We start from the raw sequence: 26,858 nt of genomic DNA, 5'->3' as shown, positions 1-26,858 counted from the left end.
TGGTTCACCGTCAATATTTCAAGAGACATATTCTTATATGATCGTTTGTTCAAAAGATACTTAGCCCTCTAAACCACAGATCAAGGTCACCATGGAAGCATAATCTAGATAAGCTACCTCACTGATATCTTTCTGTATTAGCTACGCCTGAACTGAACAAATATAGCCAGGAAGGAAGATAAAAATCAACTCCTTTTTGGAGGAATCCAATGACAGGGAAAAAAATTGGTAAGAAACTGAATGTCACTTATATTTCCAGTGGGCTATTATACACAATGAGGAAAACAAATATTTTTACAAGTGCTATTAAATACAACATGGTATTGCTCTTTAATTAAAAGAAAATGCGATCATTGTGATGCCTGCCTTGAATTCACAGCACTCCGCAACCCAAGTCAAAAAATTAACCATTATTTTAGGGGGAGAGTTTAGGGTTGTTTTTTTAAGCTACTATACAAAATAAGTAAAACTAACCCCAGTGTGGAGGGCTAACACAGCCCTCCATGACTCTACTTAATTCCTAGAGTGAGAATCAGGCTCTGAAAGGATAACTAGTCTCCATTTAACCTCTAGAATACATTGACTAATATTTATTTTTAAGGCTATTGGAAGTAGTTGCTCCAAAGATCTTTTACAATTTTGCCATATTAACATAATAGCAGTGTTTACATTTCTCCCTCAATTTAGTATAGGGAAAACCTGAATAACATGAATTATTTTCAAGCAGCAACAAGTTAAGATGTAAAAGCAATTACTGTCCATTCACAAGATTGTATGTCAAGTCTCAATGGCAAGCAATTTAATTCCATAATGAAAATCTGATACTCAATTCTGAAGCACAAAAGATAACAAATTTTAGACTATGGTAGTACATATAGCAAAATACAGAGAAGAGTTTGAAATCAATATCATGAAGACTGAAACACTAAACATGCTGAGCCAGATTCTCAGCTGATGTAAATCGATGTAGCTCCAAAGACTGATTATAGAACTGCACCAATTTACACCAGGATCTGCTACCCTCTTTGAAATTAGTGTAGTTCTAAGGTACTTTTTAATCCCACAACCTAAAAGGAATTGGTATATTTGGTTCCAATTTAAACCCAATAATTACCAATAAAGCCCAGCTGAGGCTTAAGTAAGTACAAATTTAAAATAAAGAATAATAATAATGGGGGGGGCAGAGGAGAGAAAACATTCATGGGACTCAGACTGTTCCCAAATATTGTATTAGCTTTGTATTGCTCCACGTAGGCTTTGATGTCTGAAATTGAGATTCTTAAGCACTGTAAGTCTTTACATTGCTTTATTTTATATATATATTTATAAAATATTAATACTATGAGTTAAAAAGTTCTTACCACCAGGTGCTGCAAATTTGTTAAATAACTCCTTACCAAACACTATATTTAAAAGTAATAGCTGCATTGTTGAACTCTCAGTTACTAGGAAGTGCCAAAGTTCAGGATAAATGCACGACTTCAGCTCTGCCCCCTTTGAAGTATGCATTACACTTAACTTTAACATTTCTTCTTCCCCTACATTGATGTTTATAGCTTTAATATTGTATGTAGTTTCTGGCATGTATGCACATATTCTACACCTATACATCCTTGATGTGTTCAGATGTTTTGTACATTAAATATATGAAATATACCTCAAAACATTTAATGCCAGAAGTTTTATACATTATTTTTCAGTTTCTAAAAATAATGAAGGGAAGCAGGAAACCAGAAAGCAGTAACGCAGAGGAAAAGCAAGCCTTTCAGTATTTAAAATTTTTAGTGTTGAAAATATGGACTTTTTATTGTTCTGAAAGACTTTTACTTTCTTCTGCATTAACAGTTTCTCCTCTCCTCTCCTCAATCCACAAGGAAAATGGCTCTGGATTAATTTGAGAGCACAATTGGGAATACTGGTTGCAAATGGTTTACAAGACTGTAGCAATCTGCAGAAATCAAAACTATTTTAGTTATATGCATCAGTTTTGCATGTGAACATTTCCATTATGACCTCTTAGGGGTGCGGCTATATTTGTCCTAAAAATGCATGCCAAAAATTCTCTCTGGTCTGTACAAAAGCAAATTAAAAAAAAAAATCTCTGCTGTTGTGCTTCTATTCTATTACAAACTAGGCATTTCAGCATTTTAACACATCATCACGGACATCTCAAAAAGTTGGTGCATCAGGAGTTAACATACAAATACTTTAAAAACTACACCACAAGAATTTTGTCTACATCAGTCAAAACTGTGTGGAGTATTTTTTGTTGCTGTGGGTCAGTTTCTGGGTGGGGGGCCAGGGGAGAGAAACCATTCACAAAGACGGGATGTCAATATTGTGAATGTCATTCTTGCTATAGTCGAAAGGGTTTTTTGGGGGGGGAGGAGGGGTGGAAGGTTTCCTCCCTCAACAGTGAAAGGTTTCAGTTTCCTAGGGATGCTAGAGTCTGGAGGTTCATTCCATAGCCAGATCTCTTCAGTCAAGAATGGAATCATTCTCCTGGAATTTGTGATCTGCATTGTCTCCAATGGGCTCACAATCCTCAAGACCTTACTCAATCCTAATGTTTATGAAGATGCAAACATTTAGACAGTATTTTAGGCTGAGATGTACATTTGCTCCATAAACAAGCTATTTGGGAAGTTCTCTATACCCAATAATTATCCTTCTTCTAAATTCTGTTATTCCAGACACTTAGGTATAACTACGAGCAAATGAAGACAGTAATACGCTGTTCCAGTAATGTCATCACCTGTATATAAAGCGGTTCCCAGCTCATCAAGTGTACTTGACATTTCAAAAGTTAATGACGACTTCTTTCCAACACTTAACTAGAAAGTCAAAATATTTGGATAAAAAATTTGAAACTATATAAAGTGATGCTAGTATCAATAAGAAGGGGGTCTGGACTGAAACAGGAGGATTAAAAAGAAAAACAGATCAAATGGGTAATTTCCATTCTCTCTTTGATTCTCTATGCCATTCCAGACACTTGGACCTCCCAAAGTAGCATTCTGATTGCTATAGGGTGGAATTAGCACCCCACAATGGGCTCCTCCATTTCCTCCAAAAACTCCATCTGCTGAGGTCTTGACTTCATCCTGCAATGCTCAGCAAAGGTGTGAAGGTAGCACATAGGAACATTTTAACAGATTGCTATCAGAGATGCATCTGCTTTGTCCAGGAGGCAGCTCATTCATTTTGAGTGGACCCTGAACGCTGCCAACACTATCTTCTCACTACTGAAGTAAACCTTGTTGATTAGTTGTTTAGTCCCAATTCAACAAGGTGGATTTGGCTATATGTCCTTTTTTAACACCTCATATAAAACAAACAGTGTCTCAATCTGAATTTCTGGGTTCTTTTCAGATACATTTTTCAAGTTCTAGTTCCATCCAAACAATGCCATCTCGCTTCTTTGTTGTTACTGGGGGTAGGACAAGAAAAGTAGCAAATACATACTGCTTCTGAAGGAAAGAGGAGGGGAACTTCATTAAAAAACGTGGCACTATCTTAACTGCTACCTTGTCCTGATGAAAAACTATGTAGGAAGGAAGCTTGAAGGTAGCAGGTAAGACCAAATCACCTTTTCATTATGGCTTGATTACCAGTCTCAATTACTTCACTCTTAAAAAAATCTTTGTGATGCAATGAGCCCCCAGTGACACATTATCTGCATGAACTTGAAAGGTTACAGTTCCTGCTGAATTAACTTTCAGTGAGCCAGCATTCATTCTCACGTCCCAACTGTCCTGAAAAAATTCCAGGATATATGAACTTCCTACACAGCACAGGAATACCACCTATATTGCCACACCACCTTCCAAATTCTCATGCTGCAATGGGATAGATTGCTTATCAAAATTAAAATGGTACTGTAGGATATTCTGAGGTTTATTTATAGCCATGCCATATTCTTGAAGCGAGTTTGATCACTGTGGGTGACAGAGTCCAGTGTCAGGAGATTTATTGCTGGAAGCCAAAATGATAATTGCAGATTCACCCATTCTGTGAACTAGTGCCATTTCGGCCAGTCCTCAATTATGAGAAAATTGTGTTCTTTGGGCCTGGCTATCTTTTGTAGTACCTTCCTCACCATTTGCCAGAGCAGGAAAATCTATGCCAAGGTAAATTCAGCTTTTAGGTATCTATTCCCTCAAAACAGAATATGGAATAGCATATTTATTCTCTGAACTTCTGAAATATTCAAGTATCAGGGGGTGTCCATGTTAGTCTGTATCCACAAAAACAACAAGGAGTCCGGTGGCACCTTAAAGACTAACAGATTTATTTGGGCACCGGACTCCTTGTTGTTTTTGTGAAACGCTCAAGACATCCTGTTACTTTGGTATTAATCAGATCGATATGTTGTTCTCCATACTGCCCTGAACAGCTTGTAACTGATTTTTTCATTCCACTCGACATATGTTGTCTGCTTAGCTAGTCTTTCATGTTGTTTTAATTCTCTGCTAGGAGAGTAGCTGACAGTTTTAGTGGGTGTTTTTCCCATGTCAACAGCATGTGCTATTCTTTGGCCATCTTTTTGTGTCTCCCTGCCTATTTATGTAGGCAACCGTGATTATGCCATCAGACTGCGCTCAAAATGGCTAGTTGAGAAGGTTGTATCAGAAGTCTCACCTACCTCATATTGAGGTAGTTGATCAACCACTTTCCCCTCGCCCCCTTTGCAACCCACTTGCTTTAAGCAATTATTTGGAAAGATGGGCACAATACTACATTCCAATAGATCAGATATATTCAATATTCTCTCATGGGAATGACCCAGGTTACACTCTTTTTCCCAAGTTAATGTTATCAACCACCACCTAAGAGAACCACAGCCAACATTTGAAAAAAAATGTTACATTCTGGTTCCCAGGGGGAGAGCAGAAAGGGCTGCAGCACTGTCCTACAGAAGCGGGCTCAGGCATCACTTCCATTTTCACTGCCATGGATCCCAGTACATGCAATTCTACAGCCAATGACTGAGGTCATACAGGAAGGCATTTATCGGTCACTGAAGTACGTCATGCCTGTACCATGCTAAGAAAACTCCACCAGCTTCTGAGCTGAAGCAGACTAACTGCTAAGATAAGAATAGGGGGCTCTTTGTTCAATTAACAATCCAACCACGGAACTCTAGGAAGGTGCACAGGTGGCAATGACATCCTATTAGTTTTCTATTCCAATCTTGCCAGCCAATCATCTCAATATATGCTTTTCTTTCAAGGCTGCTACAAGTACCATCACCACCTTGGTGAATGTCCTTATGACTGTTTACAATTTAAAAACAGAAAAGACTGATGAAAGTTTTAAAAGCACAGAAATCACTGATAATGTAACAGAAGTTATTCTGAATTGACTGAATGGATCAGTGACTTCAGCAAAACTTGCAATATACATTAGGTATAAATTGCATTTTTCTGGAAACTGTGAAATTTATGGATCCATACTGGGTGCTACATTGGCCCCTTTGGTCTGGAAAACCAGGATGATGCCCTAGATTTTCAATAGGTGAGCCAAAGTGTTTTAGACGCTCTGCCTTTTTGTGAGGCAGCAGCAAGTGAACTGGATAAGATAAACCTGATTAAACCTGGTTTAGAACTACTACTACTTCTCAGAGTATGCAAAATGTGCCTGGGGTACCATGTGTCCAGGATTCATCACTGAATTTGGTCTGCCAGCTTGATTAGCAGCTTCTCTGGCCCAGACCAGGCATTGATGGGGAGTGTGATGTGAACATTGATCCATGGCCCCCCAGTTCAGAACTGATGTATACTGAATAGCCTCATTTAAAGACAATGGAGATCCAAAGTCACATTGGCCGATCCACTAAGGAAGCGGCAAAGGCTACCAGCTACAGTATCTGACACTGCATGGGTCAGCGCGTGTGTGCCTGTTTTACATTGAGCTCTCCTCCTCTGGAGTGCCAGCATCTAATGAAGTTTAGACTGAAAGGAATACTGCTATTCCTGAGGCTTGATTTGTGGGGAACCCAGATTTCATGTATGTAGAGTTCTTTGCCAAACAGAAGTGGCTCTTTGAAGGGTAGGGCACACAGGCAGATCACAGCTTCAGCAACAGGGACTCCTTACTACAACAGATGTGCCTTTGTGATAGATATAAGTAGCATCAAACACAAATTGAATTGCTGCATCTAAAAGAACATAGAGCACAATAACTCTGAATGTTCATCTGCAGCCATCTAACCGCTGTGCTAGATTATTCTACCCCAGAGGTGGGCAAACTACAGCCCACGGGCCACATCTGGCCCGCAGGACCCTCCTGCCCGGCCCCTGAGCTGCTGGGCCTGGGAAGCTAGCCCCCGGGCCCTCCCCGGCTGTTCACCCACCCCCGCAGCCTCAGCTCACTGCACTGCCAGCACAATGCTCTGGGTAGCAGTGCAGCTGCAGAGCCACAGCTTGACCCGGTGCTGTGCTGCACGGTGGCATGGCTGGCTGAAGCCGTGCAGCGCAGCTGCCTGTCCTGGTACTCTGGGCATTGCGACTGTAGTTCCACCAGCCACCGGTGCTCCAGGCAGTGCGGTAAGGGGGCAGGGAGGGTTGAATAGAGGGCAGGGGAGTTCGAGGTGGTGGTCAGCGGGCGGGGCGGTCAAAGGGCAGGGAACAGAGGGGTTGAATAGGCGCAGGGGTCCTGGGGGGGCAGTCAGGAAGGAGAGGTGGTTGGATGGGACAGGAAGTCCTCGGGGGGGGGGGTTGGATGGGGCGGGCAGGGGGCAGTCAGGGGCAGGGGTTCCAGGGGAGGTCAGGGAAAAGATGTTGTATGGGGCAGGGGTCCTGGGGGGGCAGTCAGGAATGAGAGGAGGCATTGGATGGGGTGGCGGGGGGCAATCAGGTCTGGAAGCGGTCGGGGACAGGGAATTGGGGAGGTTGGAATTGGGGCAGGAGTCTAGGGGTGGAGTGGAGGTGGTCAAGGGGCGAGAAGTGGGGGTCGGGGGGGTTGGATAGGGGCCAAGGCATGCCTGGCAATTTGGGGAGACACAGCCTCCCCTAACCAGCCCACCATACAATTTCGAAAACCTGATGTGGCCCTCAGGCCCAAAACTCCTCGCCCCCACCCATTCTACCTTAAAGATGGGTATCCAGAGTACCTTGACATCTCAAATGTCTATCATCATCCCATCAAGAAAGTAGCCATCCTTGAATGGCAACATGTACTTGGGGGCTTCTTAGTGAAGACCTCCGTGTCTTCTCTGCATAATGAATATAGTATTTTCATGAACCTGTTCAGCACAGACTTCCTGTTTGGGAATTCTTATTTCTGGTCTATCAGTTCTTCGACACGCAGATGCAGAGCTAATGTTTTCAGTGCCTATAATGGGCTCAGAAAGACACTAGATCTGCTGAATTTCCTGCTTCAATGTATTATGTTCTTGGTAATCTGATCAGGAAAATAATTTTTTATAGAAATGGAATTTTCTCTCTAATCCCCAGCTCAGGAAAAAATTCTTGAGACCAGAAGTTATTGGCCTAATCCTTCATGATTTCAACCACCCTAAAGTGGGTCACTGCCTCAAGACAATTTTTCATTTGGAAGCTATTGGTTAATGAGTCTCTTTACTTGAGTTCACTAACAAGTAATTGTATATTGTACTCCCCTCAATGTCAATTCAGACAGTTCAAAATCCTTTGCACTCATTTTCTAGTTGCTTCAGACATTCTGGGCCCTTGCTTCAGGATGAAGAAATAAAAGAACTATTTCTCTGATGGTACTCAGGGAAGTCCTTTATTGTTCCCACTTGGAAATGGGAATTGATTGTCTCTCAACACTTAGTTAAAAGGTTTCTTCAAAAGGTATGGGCAATATGAATTATAACTGAATAGGGCATCCTTTCTGAAGGATTTCTAGGATACTACTGTCTAAAAATAATTCCACTCCATAAGACTAAAAGGGCTAGGAGTAACCTGTGGTGTGTTCTCAGAAGAGAATAAAAGACTAAAGCAGTTCACAGATATTCGTTTCCCCTGCTGAGGACTGAAAAAGATCTGAACAGGAAAAGAAAAAGCCCTCCAACACAAATCTGGTCAGTTTTCAATCTCCCTATGATAAAAAGAGATAAGTATGATAATGTATGGTATAGTACTGGGAAACAAAACTTTTATTAAAAAAAAAAAGAGAGAGAGAGAGAGAGAGACACAATACTACAGGTCACGCAGTCTATCAACTTCAAAAATACAAATGTGAAATCAAAACTACACCAAATAATATATCCAATATTTCAAAGATCAGAAACTACAATTTTCACACCACAATGAAGTTAGCATGTCTATTGTTAGCAGATGTTAGCACATCTATTGTTCTCTTTTCTTATTCTGTATTGTACTCTGTGGCTACTTTAAAGTTTCTTGAGGTCTCATAAAATGAAATGCAGATTTACAAAAAGGCTATTGCACTTACGATGTAAGAAGCAGTCATATTTAAAACAGCGCCTACAGAAGAGAGTATGAAAGGAGTGCAGACTCTGCTCCCTCTGAACAGATTTTGCATTTGGTCCATCTATGTTTGGTGTGCACTCAGGAGGAAGAGCTCCTGGCAGCTGCTGCTCTGTGAGTTCTTTGTATCTTCAAAAAGAAAAGTAAATAAAAAGCATCGTTTATTCTATTCAGAAAGGGTCAAGTTTTGCAGTAACACCACTGTAAATCCAAAATAACTTCTGATTTTAATGTATTTATTCTGGACTTACCGGTGTAACTAAGAAAAATCTGGCACTAGACACTTACAATAAACTGCCTGCTAAAAAAGTTGTTCTACAATATTTATCTTGGCAAAAATGTGAAGTTAAATTATCTTTGGTCTGTGATTCTATAGCTTAAGTCAAAAGCCAAATTACTTAAATCAAAAAGTTATGTAAAGTATATCAATAAAGGCTACATTCAAAGGCATGACTAAGTAGCTCTGTACTTATTAATCCCGGGGAGGTAGAGAGTGGGGGGTTCAGGTGAGGGATGTATTTATTTTTCAAAAATGTATTTTCCCAAAATGCTTCCCTCCACCAGCCCCTGCGCCCCCCCCCCCCCCAAAAGATTACTGCAACAAAGCATTTCCTCTTTCCTTCACCACAGCAAGAGGACAATATATACCCATACAAAAGTGACTTTTGGCTGCTTATAGGGAAGGCTAACAATAATAAATAGTATCACCACCTCTTCTATATAGCACTTTTCATTGTAGATCACAAAATGCTTTACAACAAGATCAGTAACCATATCCCCATTTGACAGCTCTCACCCAACCCAAGGTTACCCAGTAGCCCAGGGCAAAGCCAGGAAAAGAGCCCAGGTCTCCTGAGTACCAGTCCAGTGCTCTATCCACTAGGACACACTGCCTCCCTTATGTCTGAAACAGCCACCCTTCAAGTATCACCTACATAAACAGTACAGCTGTAGTCAATTTATTCATAACTTCCCAATCTTGGGGCCTAGAGTGGTCAGATCCTTCTCAAAACATCAACAAACTTTAATACAGTAGAACCCAATTTATCTGAGCCTCCATTATCCACCTCTCTGTATTAACTGAGCCAAGCTCCACCCATTCTCTGGATTATCCAAATTTTTGTTTATCCAATCTGGCTCTGGTCCCAATAAGATCGGATAAACAGAGTTCCACTGTAGCTCTTTTCTAGACAGTTTAGAAACCCAAGTACCATATTACGCAGTGTACCAACACCTCTTAAGAAATCAAATCTTACTTTTCCTTCAATTCCTCTGCTGTACCCTTGTCCGGAAACATCGAGGAAATGGCTTCAAATATCTTGTCAGAAGGAAACTTCCGAGGTGGATGGCTCTCTTTGTCTGCACAGAGAAGCAGACAAAGAAATATGAAGACGAATAGGAAATATTTTCTGAATAATATTGTGCTCCTTTGGCATTTCACACAGTAGCTTTATAAATGTTAATCTACTTGTAAATTTATTGTTTATATCAATATTTAAGGATGAAAAAAGCTGACCAAGAACCTAAATTACAAAGCAAAGAAAGAATTAGTTCTTCAAAAATCTGAAGCTTTCGGTTTATAATTACAGAGAAGTTATATTAAGGAGTTTTAAATAATTTTTCCTACCAACAGGTTCTTCTGGACAAATGATAAGTTATGTTATTTTGCCATCAGTAATCATTCACATATCTGCTTGATGAATGGTGCTGTCTTCCTCAGTAAAATATTGCACAACTGTATCCTTCAACAACAGTGCAGGAGTTGACCATCTCCCTGTGTTGGCAGTGGTCTATGATTAGCAACACCACATTTTGCAACACTCTCTTTGCTAATCTGGGACTGACCGGTACAGGGAAATGCTGAGGAAAGAAACTATTTCTAACCTGTTCCGTAACTCTTGTTCTTCAAGATGTGCTGCACATGTCCATTCCACTTCAGGCATGTGTGCGCCCAGTACGCTGTTGGAGATTGTTCCGTCAGCGATGCCCATTGAGATGGTGCATGTGCCCGCTGCTGCGCGATGGTATAAAGGGCAGAACCACTGCTGACTTCCCTCATTTCATTCTTACTGGACAGAATCCAATATAGAGGGGAAGGAGGATGGGTCATGGAATGAGATGTACATCATGTCTCAAACAACAGTTACGGAACAGATTAGTAACCATTTCTTCAAGTGACTGCATATGCCCATTCCGCTTCGGGTGACACTCAAGCAGGTCAAGCCAGAGTAGGGTCAGAGTCTACCTGAATAACACTTAAAGGACCACACGTGCAAATCTGGCATCATCTCTAAATTGCTGAGAGATGTCCTAGTGTGAGGCAGAAGTATGGACTGAAGACCACAAATTTCTAGGATAGTCACTCGAGCTAAAACGGTTGCAAAGGCTGTATGTGCTTTTGTTGAATGTACTAATACTCTGCTTGGTGGAGCTACACTGGCCAATTTGTAGCATAAGCATATATGGGGGGATATCCAGGATGAGACTCTTTGAGAACAGAGTGGAAGCTGCTTCATCCTGTCTGCAATTGCTGCAAATAATTGTGACAACAATCTAAACTGCTTAGTCCTGTCCAAGAACACCACAAATGATCTAACACCTGTGAAGTCTCTCCTCATCCTTGAGCATGAGGCTTTGGGAAGAAAGAAGGTAGATATACTGCTTAATTGATGTGGTAGTCAAACACTACTTCGGTGAGAAATTTTGAATGAAGGCATAGGTAAACTTTATCCTTGTAGAAGACTGTATACAGAGGTTCATACACTAGAGCATGTAATCTGCCTGCTCTTCTGGCTGAAGTGATTACCAACAAAAAGGCTACCTTGATCAAGAGATGTAGCAACAATCAGGTAGCTAAAGGTTTAAAGGCAGAACCATTAGCTTTGTCAACACTAAACTAATGGAAAAACCCACAGAGGAACAGGATCTTCTACCTGGGGATATAAATAGTAGAGAGAGACCTTTCAAAAATCTGATTAACATGAGACTGGGCAGGGGGGAGAGAGAAGAGGAGGAGGGAGAATGACTGTCCATCAGTGAATGGAAAACCAAGATAGCTGCTAGGTTGACTTTGATGGAATTAGTTGCCAGACCATTTTGTTTCACGTGTAACTGACTGTCCAGAACATGATGTATGGGAGCTCAGACTCGAGAAACCCCTTTTTCTTGGGACGAGATGGAAAATGTCTTCCAATTTTCTAATGAAGCATATCTACTGTATAGTTTTCTACTATTTAAAAGTACATCTTGAATTCCCTTTGAGCAAGCCTCCTCTTGAGGCATTAGCCATGGAGCATCCAGGCTGGGAAATGAGGGCCTGCAGGTTGGGGTGGAGGAGATGACCATGGTCCTGAGGGTAGCGTCAACAGAGCTGTCTGAGAGGATCAGCAGAGTAGGAAAACGTTTCCAAGGCCATACTGGAGTTAGAAATATGACTCAAGCACGGTCTGGAGTGATTTTCAACAACACCTCTGGGCAGGAGCAGAACTAGAGGAAATGCGTTCAGGAGCGTGACCATCCAGGGCAACAGGACAGCATCTTTTGAGGGACTCTGGGCTGTGACCTGTGTGGTGGCCCTTCCTGTTGTTGTTTGTTTCAAGCAGGTCTATTTGGGGAGTCCCACATTGTTGGAAAATGAATCTGGCAATGTCTGGGCGGGCAGACAGACCACTTGTGGTGACTGGTGAAAGTTCTGCTTAATCAGTCTACCAGTTTACCCTGGACACCAGGAAAGCGAGAGGCTTTGAAGTGACCTGAGATGTGCTGCAGAAATCCCACATCCTCACTGCCTCGTGGCATAGCAGACAACTGGGCTTGTCCTTGCCTGTTCACACAGAACATGGCCACTATGTTATCCATAAGTACACCTCTACCCTGATATAATGTGACCCGATATAAAGCGGGTTCGCATACAATGGGGTAAAGCTCCAACACTCTGAGCAGCCTGTTAGGGGTACCAGGCCGGGCCGGGGCCGGGAGGTTGCATAACAGGCATAGGATCTTGGGGGCGGTCAGGGGCTCCCCGCACGCAGGGTCTGGAAGGCAGGAGCTGTGGGGGTGCACTTTTGGGGGCCTCACAGTTCCAGAGTGGCCCGGGGGACTAGCGGGGGGCCGGGAGCAGCCCGCTCCGCTTCCCTCACCCAGGCCCAGCCATGTCGCTCAGGGGAGGGGGCTTGAGGGAAGGGGACCCCCCCTCCCGAACTCACCGGCAGCGGTGAAAGCAGAGCAGCCTGGCCCCAGCCCGCTCCACTCTGCCAGCTCCCAGCCGCGGCGCTCCACTTCCCACCAACGGTGAGTGCAGGACCTTTCCCCAACACCTTCCCACCCCAGCAACACGGCTGGGGCCGGGGCAAGGAAAGCGGAGAAGGCTGGGGCTGCGTCACTCCACTTCCCACAGCCGGTGAGTGCGGAAGGCGTCCTTTCCCCAACCTCCCCACACTCACCGGTGGCGGGAAGCAGAGCAGCCTGGCCCCAGCCCACTCTATTCTGCCAGTTCCCAGCCACGGTGCTCCGCTTTCCGCTGCAGGTGAGTACGGGGGGCATCCTTTCCCCAACCTCCTTGCACTCACCGGCGGTGTGAACCGGAGTGCCGCAGCTGGGAGATGGAAGAGTGGAGCGGACTGGGACCGCATTGCTCTGCTTCCCACCGCTGCCGGTGAGTGCCTGTCAGGGGGCGGGGGTGTGTGGATAGGGGTCGGAGCAGTCAGGGGACAGGAGGGGTTGGGTAGAGGGTGGGGTCCTGGTGGTGATTAGGGGTGGGGGTCTCTGGAGGGGGTGTCAGGAAACTAGGAACAGGGGGGCCAAAGCAAGTTCAATACAACACCGTCCCACCTATAACGCGGTGAGATTTTTTGTCTCCCAAGGACTGCGTTATATCGGGGTAGAAGTGTATGAGCAGGATTTCCTTCCTTGATATGGGGAAGAAAGGCTTTATGAGTTAGCTGAATGGCCCTTAATTCTTGGACATTGCATCTCCAGGGACCTGAGGTGAGACCCCCAACCAAGGGCAGAAGCATATATAACTAGGGTCAAAGCCAGCTGTGGAGGAGCAAATGGCACTCCATACACACATGAATGGTTTTTCCATGAGTTTAGAGGTCAAGACTTGTGTGGGTACTCAAACTACTATGTCTAGAGGATGACAAACTGGAGAGTGCACCGATGCCAACAACCCTTGCAGCTTTCAAGATGAACCACATAAGTGCATGAAACCATATGCCCCAGAAGCCTGAGGCAATTTTGTACTGTTGTCATAGGATGGGCCCTCAGATTTAAAGCAATGGGACAACAGAGTTTGGAATCTCACCTGTGGAAGAAAGGCCTTGGCTTCCAGAGAGTCCAAGACATTTCCTATAAACTTCCATGTTTTGTACAGGTGACAGGATTGACTTCTCCATGTTGCTAAGCAACCCAGAGTGTTGAAGGTGGATTGGAGGAGAGACAGTGGACAGCACCACAACTTTGGATCAGCCTCTGACCAATCAGTCATCCAGGGTAGGAAAACACCTGACCTCCTGATTTCCTCAGGAACGCTGCCATGACTGCCATGCACTTTCTGAAAACATATGGAGCTGCAGACAAGCCAAATGATAGTACTGCAAACTGGTAGTGAGATTAGTTGACCATGAATCTGAGGAACGTCCTGTGGCTTTGACGTATTGCTACTTGGAAATTTGCATCTTTTAAGTCGAAGACAGCATACAAGTCTCCAGGGAGGGGATACTGGAAGCCAGCATGACAATGCAAAACTATTTTCTTCAGATATCTGTTTAGCTGTCGCAAGCCTAATATGGTCTGAGACCTCCTTTTGAGATCAGGAAAAAGCGGGAATAAAACCCCGTTCCTCTGAATTGCTGAGAAACTTCCTCTATGGCTTCCAACTAGAGCAGTAGTCTCCAAAATGGGGTGCGAGGCAAGAGAAGCGCCGCCGACACGGCGGCAGCAGCGCTCCTCGACCTTTGATTCTTTGGCAGCACGCCAGCGGCAGCTTTTTTTTTTTTTTTTGCGCTTTCCTAGAACTAGCCCTGAGGGTGCACGATTCAAAAAGTTTGGAGACCACTGAACTAGAGGAGAGACTGCATCTTCTAAAGGAGAAGTTCTTTGTGAGACTGGTCCCTGAAAAAGGATTGGGAAGGTGGTGCGATGGGGAGACCGAAATAAACTGAAGCTTGTATCCCAATTCCACCATGCTTAAGACACACTGATCTGTAGTGATGCAAAACCAAGCACTTAGATAATGGGATACCCTGGTGGTAAAGGAGGAGGAGAAGCAGTCCTTGACAAACACACCCAAAATGCTTGCTTAGAACTCCCAAGCTGCCTGCACAAACTGGGTACTAGTGCAGAGTATGTGTGTGGTGGGGTGGGGGGGGAAGAGAGAGGGTGTCTCCCCTCCTCAAACTTCTGCCCTTTTTCTTAACTAGGTTCTGGTGGCAAGCTGTAAATGATGGAAAGTGGTATGCCTGCTGAGGGCAAAACTGATGCTTTTTTTAGTCTATAAATGCCCTAACATGTGAGCGTAGCCCTGAAGTCCTTGAGACTATTCAGCTTGTCATCGGTCTGTCTAGAGAACAGCGACGGCCCTTCAAAGGGAAGATACAGAATGGTTGGTTGAACCTCTTGAGGAAGACATGATGACTGGAGCCACTAACATCTGTGCATTGAAACAGCCACTGCCGTGGCTCTGGCTGCAGAATCAGCAGCATCCAAACCCTACTGAAGTGAGGTCCTGGACACCAACTTACTCTCGTCCAACATAGAGAGGAACTTTTGCATCTTGTCCTCTGACAATCTGTCCTTAAACTTTCAGATATTGTCTCAGAGGTAGAAATCATAGCAATGCCTACTGATTAGCAATCCTGAGCTGCAAGCCAGCTGTTCAATAAAATTTTCTGCCAATGAAATCAAGTAGTTTTGCGTCATTTGTTTTGGGGTAGATGTCTGGCAGTCTCCAAATGGCAGCTGAAACCACCACTGATGCCAGAGGGAAGGGAGTGAATCAATGTTCAACACCTGTGAGAGGACATAATACCTGCACCTCAGCCTTTTGCTGTGTGGAAAAGGAAGATGGAGTCTATCAGAGCACTTTGGCCATCTCCAGAATAGCTTAATTAAATGGAAGCACCATCTGAGCAGGTCCTACGGCAGCTAAAATGTCAATCAGCCTGAGACCTCTCTCTAACAACTTCCATCTGGATATCCAAAGCATAAGTCACTCTCTTTAAAAGGTCCTGATGGACTCAATCATCAGGGAAGGCAAGGAAGCACTTGCTCCACAGGTGATGAAGAGGATGAACCCAAGGATGGATGTGCCCAGGGGGTGCGCGGCAGGAGGAGCATCGCTGGCACGCCTGCGGCAGCTCTTCTACCTTTGATTCTGCGATGGCAGGAGGAGTGCGCCTGCGGCAGCTCTTCCACTTATTGGCAGCATGCCTGTGTCAAATTTTTTTTCCTGGGGGGCGTGCAATCAAAAAAAGTTTGGAGACCACTGTTCTAGATGAAGTAGAATAGGGAGGGTAAGGAGATGAGCTGGAGGCAAGAAGAAACCCCCAAGTGTGCCAGAACTGTCACTGGTAAAGGCCAGGAGCCCAGTTTCTTTCAGCCTCAATTAGCTGGCCAAGATGGAGCCTCTGGTGGGTGCCAGAGGTGGTAACCACTCAGAAGGGAATGGTGAGGCACATGATCCACTACAACATGTGTAAGCCAACCTCCAAAGATAAATCAGTTTCCTCTGACCAAATCGGGGTGGGCAAGTAGTCACTTCTATTTGGCCAGGGATCAGTGTCTGAAACCCAAAGAAGACTGTATCGGACAGATCATCAACAGCTTCCCTCTGGATGGCACTGTATAATGAGGTACATGGGTAATGGGAGCTGCCTGGATCCCGCTGGTGCTTGGGAATGGGTATGAGGGAAAGAGAGCGGGGTTGGCAGGCTCCCTACCAGGCTCTGCGCAACTCCCCCCAAAGCGGCCTGCATGTTCCTGCAGAGCTGAGGGACTGCCCCTGGGGGAGGGGGGAAGGAATGGGACAGGAGGAGACAGAAGCCCGGAGACCATCTCCTGGGCTGCTTCAGCGCAGAAGTGAGGGTGTATCACCCTCATTTCTGTGCTGCCTCTAGAGGTGGAACTGATCTCACTACCAAGAGCAGCCATGCAAGGGAAGGACAACTCCTGTTCCTTCCCAGTGTGGCTGGACTAACAGCTCGGAGCCCCAGGCTCCCAGCAGCAGGGGAGATCATATTCCACAAGGGAGGGCTGATTTCACGGTCCGTGACATGTTTTTCCACAGCTGTGAAATTGGTAAAGCCCTACTTATGACTAGAAGAACCTAACACTAGAACTATGGTTAAAACCAGAACCAACTATATACAAAATAGACAATTTAAGAAAAACCTGCAATAGTAAGACAACACGCTCCAACAACCATCATGAGCAGTGAAGGAACTGAGCAGAATCAGGGGCAGCACAGTGGCACGAGGCAGCAGAATGCACATATGCTGCCTCAGTGCATACCACTGAGGGAAAAGTTTTCAACAGTGCACTAAACATGCACACAGCTGAAGTGGAACAGACATGTGCAATCACTAGAAGAAATAATGTTAACTTCACTGAGTACAAACAAATATAAATCTGAACATCTTCCATTTATTGAGCAAATAAATACAGGAAAAACTGCTACAATAATAAAGGTTTTTCAAATCTACTGGATTGACATACCCATTCTGTTGCCTTCTCGATCTTTCTGTTTTTCATCTTGCTCATCAGGATTGTCATCTCCATCATCATCTTCATCATCATCACTATATTGACCAAGTGCATTTACCAGCTCTACAAATATCTCATCATTGATAAATCCGCATTCTGAAATTCAGCAAGATTGGAAGTAAAGCAAAAAAACACAAGGGAAGTGCATACGAAGTATTTATTTCTACCCCATATTTCAGTTTTTTTTTTTAAATGAAAAACTATGGCTACATATTTAGTTATCAGATCCTGTGCTCAGAGCACATTACAATCCGTAAATTCAGTACAAGACAGGAGGGGCTGAGCAGGAGGATGAATGAGAATCAACAATTTCTTATTTGTTAATTTTGAGGGATTTTTACCAAATCCCTCTATGTTGGCCAAGAGAGGGAATATAAATCCTTCTACCAGCAAATAGGAACAGAAAAATAAAGCTCTAGTAATATCACACTTCCTACAAGATAAAGGGGACTGGGGCTGGCTGGGGTACTGGTCACTTTGTGCCATACTGGCAACGAGGAGAGAAGTGGTTGGTAGTTTGCTGCTATCCTCTCCCTAATCATCCACACCACCCACCTAGGAAGCATCCCAGAGGAATTCATTCATACACAGTAAAGGCAAGTGAAATGCCAAAGAGTGTTACTCCCCATCTCCTGGCTCAATCTGGTTATGCCATTGTGCCCTACAATTCAGAAGTCTTGTCAAAAGGGACAGGATGATGTTTGGATTCTCCTTGAAATGTTTTACCACTTATCTAATATCAAACCCAGCTATTACAATGATTAACAGCATGCTCTGGGCAACCAAGTTAACCTCACTATTTCACTCTCACGACTGGTGTGAGGATTTAGTTTATATTTTCAAACAAATGCATTAATATTAATCCATGTACAAAAGCTAAGTATGATTGTTATACTCACTATTTGACATGGCATAGGGGGATGATGGAGAATACTAAACAGTAATTAGTATTAGTAAATAGTAAGTCCTCAGGAATCATACTTCAGTTTTGATATTTAACTTATAAATAAAAATATATAATAAAAACTGACTGCTACATAAGCAGGTGTTAATCACGTTTAAGCGGGAAGAAATGACAGACATACATGGTGTGTTGGACTCACCTCTGTCTCCATGTACTTTTCCATCATAGTTCTTGATCAGTTCTTCAATAAAGGTTCCATCCTGGTCAAGCACTTCATCTCCCATGTAAGGAATGTTATGTAAAACCGTTTCATCCTCTACCTAAAAGTAATGTGGAATACAATAAAAGCAAAGATATTCTCTCAGGGAGAACAAGAAAAAATTTTTATGAATCCCCCATTTCAGAAGTGCCACTGCCCCAAACCGGCAATGAGATGTGGCATTCCATATAATCACAATCATTCTGAAATAAAGTCAGGTTTCAGAGTAGCAGCCGTGTTAGTCTGTATTCGCAAAAAAGAAAAGGAGTACTTGTGGCACCTTAGAGACTAACAAATTTATTGTTAGTCTCTAAGGTGCCACAAGTACTCCTTTTCTTTTTTGAAATAAAGTCACTTTCTTCTGGAATAGAAGACTCACACGAGCAGTTATTGATGAATTTCTATAGTGGAATTACTATTCTGGTCAATTTACCTCCATGTAGACAAGCCCTTATCCTAAACAGGATATTCATTATGTTAACAGATAACCTGTTGTCTAAAATGGATTAAGTATTTGTTGATAATAATGCCTTTACAATTATCTAATTTAAATATGATGGGTATAACTTAATTCTGGCTTTCAGGGATAGAGGGTTGATGTTTCGTTTTTGTTGAGAAAAACATTTAGTTGTGGGTTGAGTTTTCTTGTGGATTAGCTGCTGATTTTATCTGGGTTAAAATCACTTCTAATAATAAGATCAGTCAGCTTGATGCACATACTGTAATTTGTATATTTTGTATTGTTTTATTCTAAATAAAAATGGTTGCCTTCAGTGCACTAAACTAACATGAAAAAGGATGACTGATTATATGTAAATAGTTGTGTACAGTGTCAACAGTGCAGTTTCCTAAGTAATTTAAATGTCTGTTCATAATATAAGTAGTCAGATGACACAATAAATCCTGGATCTCAAAGAATTAACATCACTTAATGGAGACCAACAGTAGATTATGCAAGAATAATCAATAATTCATTACGACTTCCTTCTGGACACATAAGGCATTAGTCCTAATTTCTAAAAACTTAGTTCAAATCTGACTTAGATCAAAATCTAGACCTTAACTAACATCTGTCCTAAATACAAAGCCATTGTACATAATCAGGATTTCTATTCTGGTGAGGCCAAGGACTGGAGTATCCTTAACTTTGCAATACCACGTTATGTAACTCTAGAAGATTTAGGTGGGAAAGGTTACATCTATGGCCAGTGCTATTACTGTCTCTCTTGAATTGAGCATTAACACTCACCAAGTGTAAATCACAAATATCTTTAAAATGTCCTCTTTCTAAAAATGAATCAGTACTAAAACTTTTGTCTGCTCACAAAAACCTGCCATCCAGTCACCTTTTTAATATTAAACCTTTTCTTCACAAGTTTTTCAAATTTATGAAGTAACTGGTAAAAAATGAAAGAGGCAATTGGTAGAGCAAGAAAAGAAAACTGATGTGAAGCAGTGTAGAAAAATATTTCAGTTATTTTATACAGATCTGAATATTAAAACAAATGGAATAGATTTCTATTCTTTTGGATATACTAGTTTATTGGTTTCCACTTAAAAACTGTAATTTATCTCCCCAAATGCATACAGATTCTGCTTTTTAAACTTACTTTAACAGATTTTGCAACTCCAGACAGCATCTTTGGAGACAACTGTATTAAATGTATGACTGGTTTATGTATAATTGTTGTATAATGTGTTAACACAGCTCCTCCAGGAATGAAAATACGGTGAGTCACTGAGACTAACCAACTCCAGAGAAGTTCCAACCCTTCAGGTAGTTTGCATATTCAGGATCAGACTGGGTTTGCCAGCAACTGGGAGAGAGAGAAAAGGCTTCTGATATAAAAAGGATGAGCTTGGACTGGCTCATGGCCTTCATTTTGATTCAGCAGATGGACATCACTCTCTGTCCAAAGGGAGGCCCCAACCCTGGCTAATGAGTTAGAAGGAATGTTGGCCTATCAGACTCCCTATATGGAAGATGGGTGGTTTCTGGTATGTTTAATGTGGATTTAAATCTCTGTTTTCTCTGTAATGCCCTTGCCCTATGAATAAATGCGCTTGCTTAGAAAAGCTGTATGGTCACTGGGAAAAACCACTATCAATCGTCCTCTGAAAGAAAGCAGTGCAGGAGCTGGCCTTTAACCACACTGGCTTGCTGGAGATATCACAATGGATGGCAGGTCTACGTAGTCATAAAAACCCTGTCAGAAGGGAGTGGGAGAAAGGGCAGACCCGAGTGGCATTCCTGGAGTGGACCACAGATGCAGGAATACAGGTGCAGTTAACCTGAAACTTACCATAAAATTTTGCTGAAGGGGAGACCAAGAATACATTATGGGCACTGAAGCAACAGCATTCAGAGTCTTGAGTGGGATGATTTGTTTTGGAAAATCTAAGTCACTGGTAACAGAGCACTGAAATGAGAGGTAGAAATTACACTTCTCTCCTGGTAGCAATTTTGATAACAAAATACAAAAGGATGTTTCAATGTATCAAATTTAAACCACATCAGAATTAAGTAAGTCTGCCTTTGGAAAAATATATCAATTTTTAGGCGGTAGCATTAGGAATAGGTTTAATAAGCAAGAGAGACAAGTTATTTTGTTTGCAGAATATTTGTTAATAGTTTCCATAGCATGGTGTTCTTTTTTTACTATCACATACAATGATATCCAGGCTCTCATGTACCATTACACTCAGCCTACTTAACCAAATGCAATGATGTTTTTCTGTTATCTAAAACAGATTTAGTACTTGATGATAAATTGTCTTATCTGGTGTTTATAGTGTATTAACTAGATGTCTGGGAGACAAAGAAGATTTCTCCAAGCTTCACATTAATGCACCGCTGAGATCAAGAAATAATTTCTTTTTAGAAATGTTGATATGGTGATCCTTTAATACCAGAAAGGCTACTTCAACAAATTTTTACTTCAACTTGTCTGTAAGTCTTGACCTCCACTATATTCCTATCCTATCCCAAAACCTTTGACCATGTATACTGTGTGCAGGACAACAGTAAAGTAAAATTTACTCTAATGCTGAACTCTGAGTTGTCAAACAGTGCTTTCAATTTGAATTATTTTACAATGCACTTTTTTGCAGACCAAGAACAGGAAGGAAGAGAAATCACAAAAAGGTGAGAGAGGACAGAACATTCAAAATGTGAAATGAGAAATGGTTTTAAAAACTGAAACATTTGGACAATTCATAAAATGTGGTTAGTCCTAGAGTAATACATAAACATTCTAACCCAGCGCCTGAAAAATTCACTAGCTCTTATAACTGGGGTCACCTACACAACCAATTTCTGTAGGTTCTATTTTTAAAGTTTCTAAGCCCTTATACTTGCAAAGATAACCTTCCCAATTATAGGCAGAGGTGGTAACAGTGCCTATACTTAAGGCTGCTCAACACTTCCCCTTTGGGAATCTTAGTTAGAGTTGCTTATAAAATTTTACCAAACTTTAACCATTCAGGCTGAATTTTTTCATGCCAGGTATCTGCTTGGCTGAAGAGTAGTTATTGTTTTCTTTTGGGTTTTTTTTAGTTTCAGCTCAAACAATTCAGCCATTTCTCAGAGCGCATTTAGGGAAAAAACACATTGTTGTGCCCATGTTCAATGCTACTTTTTTTAAACTTTCATTGAGAAGCTCTAACACCTCCTTGGTTTGGAGCCATAAGCTGACGTTCAGCAAGGATGGGAGGGAAGAGATTCCGTTAGGTCACTGTATGACATGAACAATACATAAAAGACCCCAAATTATATAAAATCACACACAAAATAACTATGTTTAAAAATAATATTAAGGTTACAAAGTCAAGCAGTCAAGAGTTAGGAAATGACAGAATTAAGTTTGTCCATAAAATCTTAATTCAGTGCTCTTGTACACATGTATTCTGATACCGTCTTTTCTTACACAATCATATATTTTTTCCACAGGATACCTGCCATATTCAGTGCATAGGAAGGACCATTCTCCTTAAATGGATAACTACGCAATAGTTCATTTTATCTTCATTGTTTAATGTGAGGCCCCATGCCTTATTTACTACACACTATTCAAACGTTGCTCTGAAAACAGCATTATTAATTTCCTCATAGGCTTTTCTACAGCACTCATCACTATATTTTCTCTCTCTCTTTCTCTCTCTCTCTCTCTAAAATGTTAAAAAAACCAATTGACTTCAGTTGCAGCTGCAAGTGCTCAGCACTTCTGCAAATCAAACCCCAGAATCTCAAGCTGGGTTTCCAGAAAATGTGGCACCACATAGGAACTTTGCAGCACAGGCAGGGACAGAATTCAGAGCAACATTCAACTGCTTGAACCATGTAACCATCCTCTCTCCTCTTGCACATCCCTATCTCTGTCAGTATACACCTTGCAACTTCTGCAATAAGTGAGACAGATCCTACAGACAACAGCCTTCTCCTTCACTACACAACCTCGATTCATCCTCAGAGCAAGTCTTCCCCGTTCACTGAATGAGGCAGGGGTTCTGGAAAAAAAAAGTATGGGATCATGTAAGAAAAGACTGCATCATAATGCTTATGCAAAAAAGGAACCGAATGAAACTTGTATGGAAAAATTTACTTCTGGCATTTCCCCAGCTCTTGGGTATTTGACTTCACAACTTTATTCATACTAAACACATTAAGAGAATGTTACAGTGGGCAAACTACTCCACCTGGGTATGCAGACAGACAGCTACAGTACCTTTGTTCCTGTACTGCTTTGACAGAAGCAATGTGAAATTAACAAGACACTGATCAGTTTCACCAAATGTTTTTCAGAAGTCTTTATGCTGCTGCAGGGTACAGTAGTGGACTTCTATTCCCATCAGAATACCGAGGAAGATTAGAGGAAGGGGAGACAGAAAGCTTTCTTCCTTCCAAAAGCCAGCAAGGTAGGCTTCAAATTTCCAAAGACACCTTAACTTGGAAGACTATCTGTTGTATTAGTCTCTGGCTAGTTGGTGTCTTTAAAATTTGATTTAGATTTAGTTCTTTGACTAGTAGCTCTCTAGCAATTTTTTCATGCCATAATTTAAGTCTAGAAAGTATGTGAAGTTATAAAAATGATTTTGTCCTTTACAAAAAATGAAAAAATAAAAATCTCAAGGCAACATTATGTATATGCAAAGTTAAGAACAAAGTCAATATTTTAAATTCCCTTTATGATCCTGTGTGATACTCTGCCTGCTTTTGAACTCAGTTCAATAATCATTAAATAAGGAAATTATATTCGTGGGAATGGCTCTGGACAATGCCACTCAGTAGTCTAGTCACTGGAGGCGACTGAAAACCAAGGTCTGTGGCTCTACAGAAACAGAGTGTCACCTATGATACTTGCAACCCACACAAAGTGTGTTACCGTCATGAAAACTGCACACAAGATATCAAGTCTCCAGCCAATGTATTTGAGACTAAAATAAATATTCAAATTTGTTAAAAGGATTCAGATACTATTTTCCTGTCTTAATCCTCCTATTATAAATTATGACAATTTTTAAATCAAGCACTGAAAGTAGAGTTCTTCTGAGAGTCCTTTATGAGACAAACTGGATTAGAATGCAATAATCAATTCACTGATTCAGACAGGAAATTAACATAAAATTCCCCTTTCATCAGGAAGGCAATTCAAGCTAGCAAGTCAAAATCTGATATATTCAAATCATAACTCTGAAGGTGAAATTTGGTCCTTTTCCTCCAAAGAACTGAAAAATTGATGCATGACCTTTACCTAACAATTTTTGTTTTCAGCATTTGTTAAAACTACTGTCAAAAGCTCTGATCCTGTATGTATGTGAGTGTAGCCCATGCAAATATGGAGCCCCACTGACTTCAGTGTGGCTTTGCCTGTGTGCATTGTTTTGTAGGACTGGAGCCAATCATCTGTTTTCTATTTTTGCTTGCAGGACTACTTTCATAAGAGAGGAGTAGAAGGAACACTAAGACACATGGGCTGGAAATAGTTTCAAAAACGACAAAACGGAAGATACATATATTTATGGCTAAAAGTACTAATTGTATAAAAGCTCCCTTTTAAAAATTTCAGATTTTCTGTTACTTTTTTGCACCTTAATAAAAAGTCATCACCCTCCCAAAATGCAGAAGATTTGTCAATTAAATTCATTTTGTTTATGGCAAGCCCTTCTCAATCTGACAAGTAGGAAAACACTTTCCTTGTCATCAGATCATTTCACATCAAAAAGTCAGTCTACCACCGGAAGCTAAACTAGTTTAAGTGTGCTGACATTAGGGTTTGGCACCAGTTTAAGAACAGATTTAAAAATTTTATTAAAGCTAACTTTAAAATTATATACTACACAGGTTGAGAAAAGAGTGTCTGTATGTATGGGTATACCGTTTAAATTATCCACAAATACAAAGTTTGTTTTTAAAGTCATAAGATACATATAGTGTACAATCAGCAGTATCCCAAATTTGGTGAGTAAATTTAAGAATACAGTTTAGATATTAGCATCCAAGTATTCGGGTACATCACTCACAAAAAATTAGAGAGAGAGTTGGTTATGGAACGCACATATATCAATCAATGAGTGAAGATTGTCCCTCGGTAATTGAGAATTTAGGGTAGGTTGCCCATTTAGAAAATATAATCCACGAGGAAAGTATTTCAGTTACTTTCCCCAATTTAAACTACATCCATTTTCAACCTACTTAGTTAAGCCAGTGTAACTTTTCTAGTATAAGCGAGGCCCACGCAAACTAATCTGTTCACTATTTTCATGCATGAAGTGAGGGCCTGATCCAGCTGCCATTTAAGGCAACAGAAGTTTTTCCACTGACTTTAGTGGCAGCTAGATCAGACTCCAAGTTCCCATGAGACAAGGCCTGATTAAAGGATGGCAATGTGTGACCTAAGCATTTTCTGCAGCAAAAAGTCTTAATTTTGTGCACATTTGGATCTTAAGTAGTATTTTATTGATTTCTTCTTAGTAAGCATCTGATAGGAGTAATAATCAATAATTCCTAGAAAGGTGCTAGGGCTTCATATGAAAAGAGAACATTAGTGGCTAACACATGATCTGCCAGCTGATTTTTCACCAGTAAAACCAAAATGTGCTGACAACTTTGTAACTAGAATTACCACGACACGTTAACCAACCTCCCTGGTCCCACGCAATGAGCTCACAGAAGTCATGATGTGTACAGGCTGTATCCTACGTTGTTTCCATTCTTGATTTAAGATTTCTGTTCTTTCCAGTATCTTCTGACGATTAGAATTAAACATACTCTAAGAGTGAAAGAGAATTGTGACTGTTGCAAGCAAATTAAGAAAGGAGTCAAATTTAATTTAATAACCTCTTCAAGTACTATCAGGTCTATTTTATTAACAAAGCATACATCTTTGAAAACACTAACTGCACTTAAGCAGCACCATAATACATAAAATGAACACAAATTTTACTAGAAAATAATTGTCAGCATTTCTACCTGTTTTGAAAAGTATTTTTCCTCTTAAATATTTAAATACAGAATTATGGAACAGTTATTTTTCTTTAAAGTAGCCATGTTCACTGGCAAAAAGAGGGGTCCTGTATTTTCATGATTAAACAATACAAATCAAAGAAAAACATCCTTTCATCATTTCCAGATGGATTGATTTATATATAAAGTCACAAAAATCCTTGGCATTAATGCATATGATATAAAAGGCAAACAGACTTAAGGATCCTAGTGCCACGTTTTATTGTAAAGATTATAATTTTTACACACAGCCTATATTACCAACACTGTACTTCATGATCTAATACTTCCGTTCTCAATAACTCAATTTTAAGTTACTCAGGCTTGATCTCAGCCATGATATGGTTTTATTTTTTTAAAGGTGAGAAAGTATAGTCAGTCATTTCTGAATTACGGGAATGTGGAAATAAAAACACCAGCCCATCTCTACTGTTTTCCCCCCTACATTAAAGGAATTAAACAAAAATGGAGTGGAAGGGATGTGGTGGAAAAGCTCTGAACTAACTCAATATTGTCTGTGGAGAGGTACTGAGATTAACTGTACTATCCCTCCTTCCTCCTCCTACATGCACGCCATTTCTGAATGTTTGGAGATCTAGTGTTTCATGATGGTGCTGCAGGACAGGGAGAATATGGCCATTCTCCACAGAACCAATTCCCCTAAAAACTGCAAGGATTTTTCAAGCATAAATGAATATTGATCTTTGATATATCCTGACTGAATTAAATCTGTAACTGAATGTATTGTGTAAATGCCTGCCTAAAAATTCATAATTCTAATTAGACATTAACACAATTTTTGGCACTTAATGTTAATTGGGATGTGCAACACCTTTTATTTAAAAAAAATGAGTATTTATATCTTCTCCTTCAGAAAAAAAAAATCATATTTTCCAACAAATACATACATAAAATATATTTTGTTAAGTGCAAGATTTCCATTCTAAACTTATATTTCAGAAGAAAATCCATTCC

At 41.2% G+C, this 26,858-nt stretch overlaps 1 protein-coding gene across 8 annotated transcripts in view; it reads right to left on the bottom strand.

Moving 5' to 3' along the window:
* EZH2 (enhancer of zeste 2 polycomb repressive complex 2 subunit) overlaps positions 1 to 26,858 on the bottom strand; it is an 85,135-nt gene that overhangs the window by 19,698 nt on the left and 38,579 nt on the right. For 6 of the 8 annotated variants that reach the window (XM_043508676.1, XM_043508678.1, XM_038391922.2 and 3 more), the window contains 6 exons: positions 25,522 to 25,650; positions 20,686 to 20,802; positions 18,323 to 18,443; positions 17,172 to 17,315; positions 9,713 to 9,815; positions 8,422 to 8,585 (listed from right to left, as the gene is read on the bottom strand). In XM_043508676.1, coding sequence (XP_043364611.1) covers positions 8,422 to 8,585; positions 9,713 to 9,815; positions 17,172 to 17,315; positions 18,323 to 18,443; positions 20,686 to 20,802; positions 25,522 to 25,650 — 778 coding nt within the window. The remainder of the gene's footprint in view (positions 1 to 8,421; positions 8,586 to 9,712; positions 9,816 to 17,171; positions 17,316 to 18,322; positions 18,444 to 20,685; positions 20,803 to 25,521; positions 25,651 to 26,858) is intronic. The other 2 variants (XM_038391921.2, XM_038391924.2) reach the window with 1 other exon arrangement.

Source organism: Dermochelys coriacea, chromosome 2 (genome assembly GCF_009764565.3).
Source record: "Dermochelys coriacea isolate rDerCor1 chromosome 2, rDerCor1.pri.v4, whole genome shotgun sequence".
Taxonomy (NCBI): domain Eukaryota; kingdom Metazoa; phylum Chordata; order Testudines; family Dermochelyidae; genus Dermochelys; species Dermochelys coriacea.
This window is presented reverse-complemented; position numbering and strand designations above follow the sequence as displayed.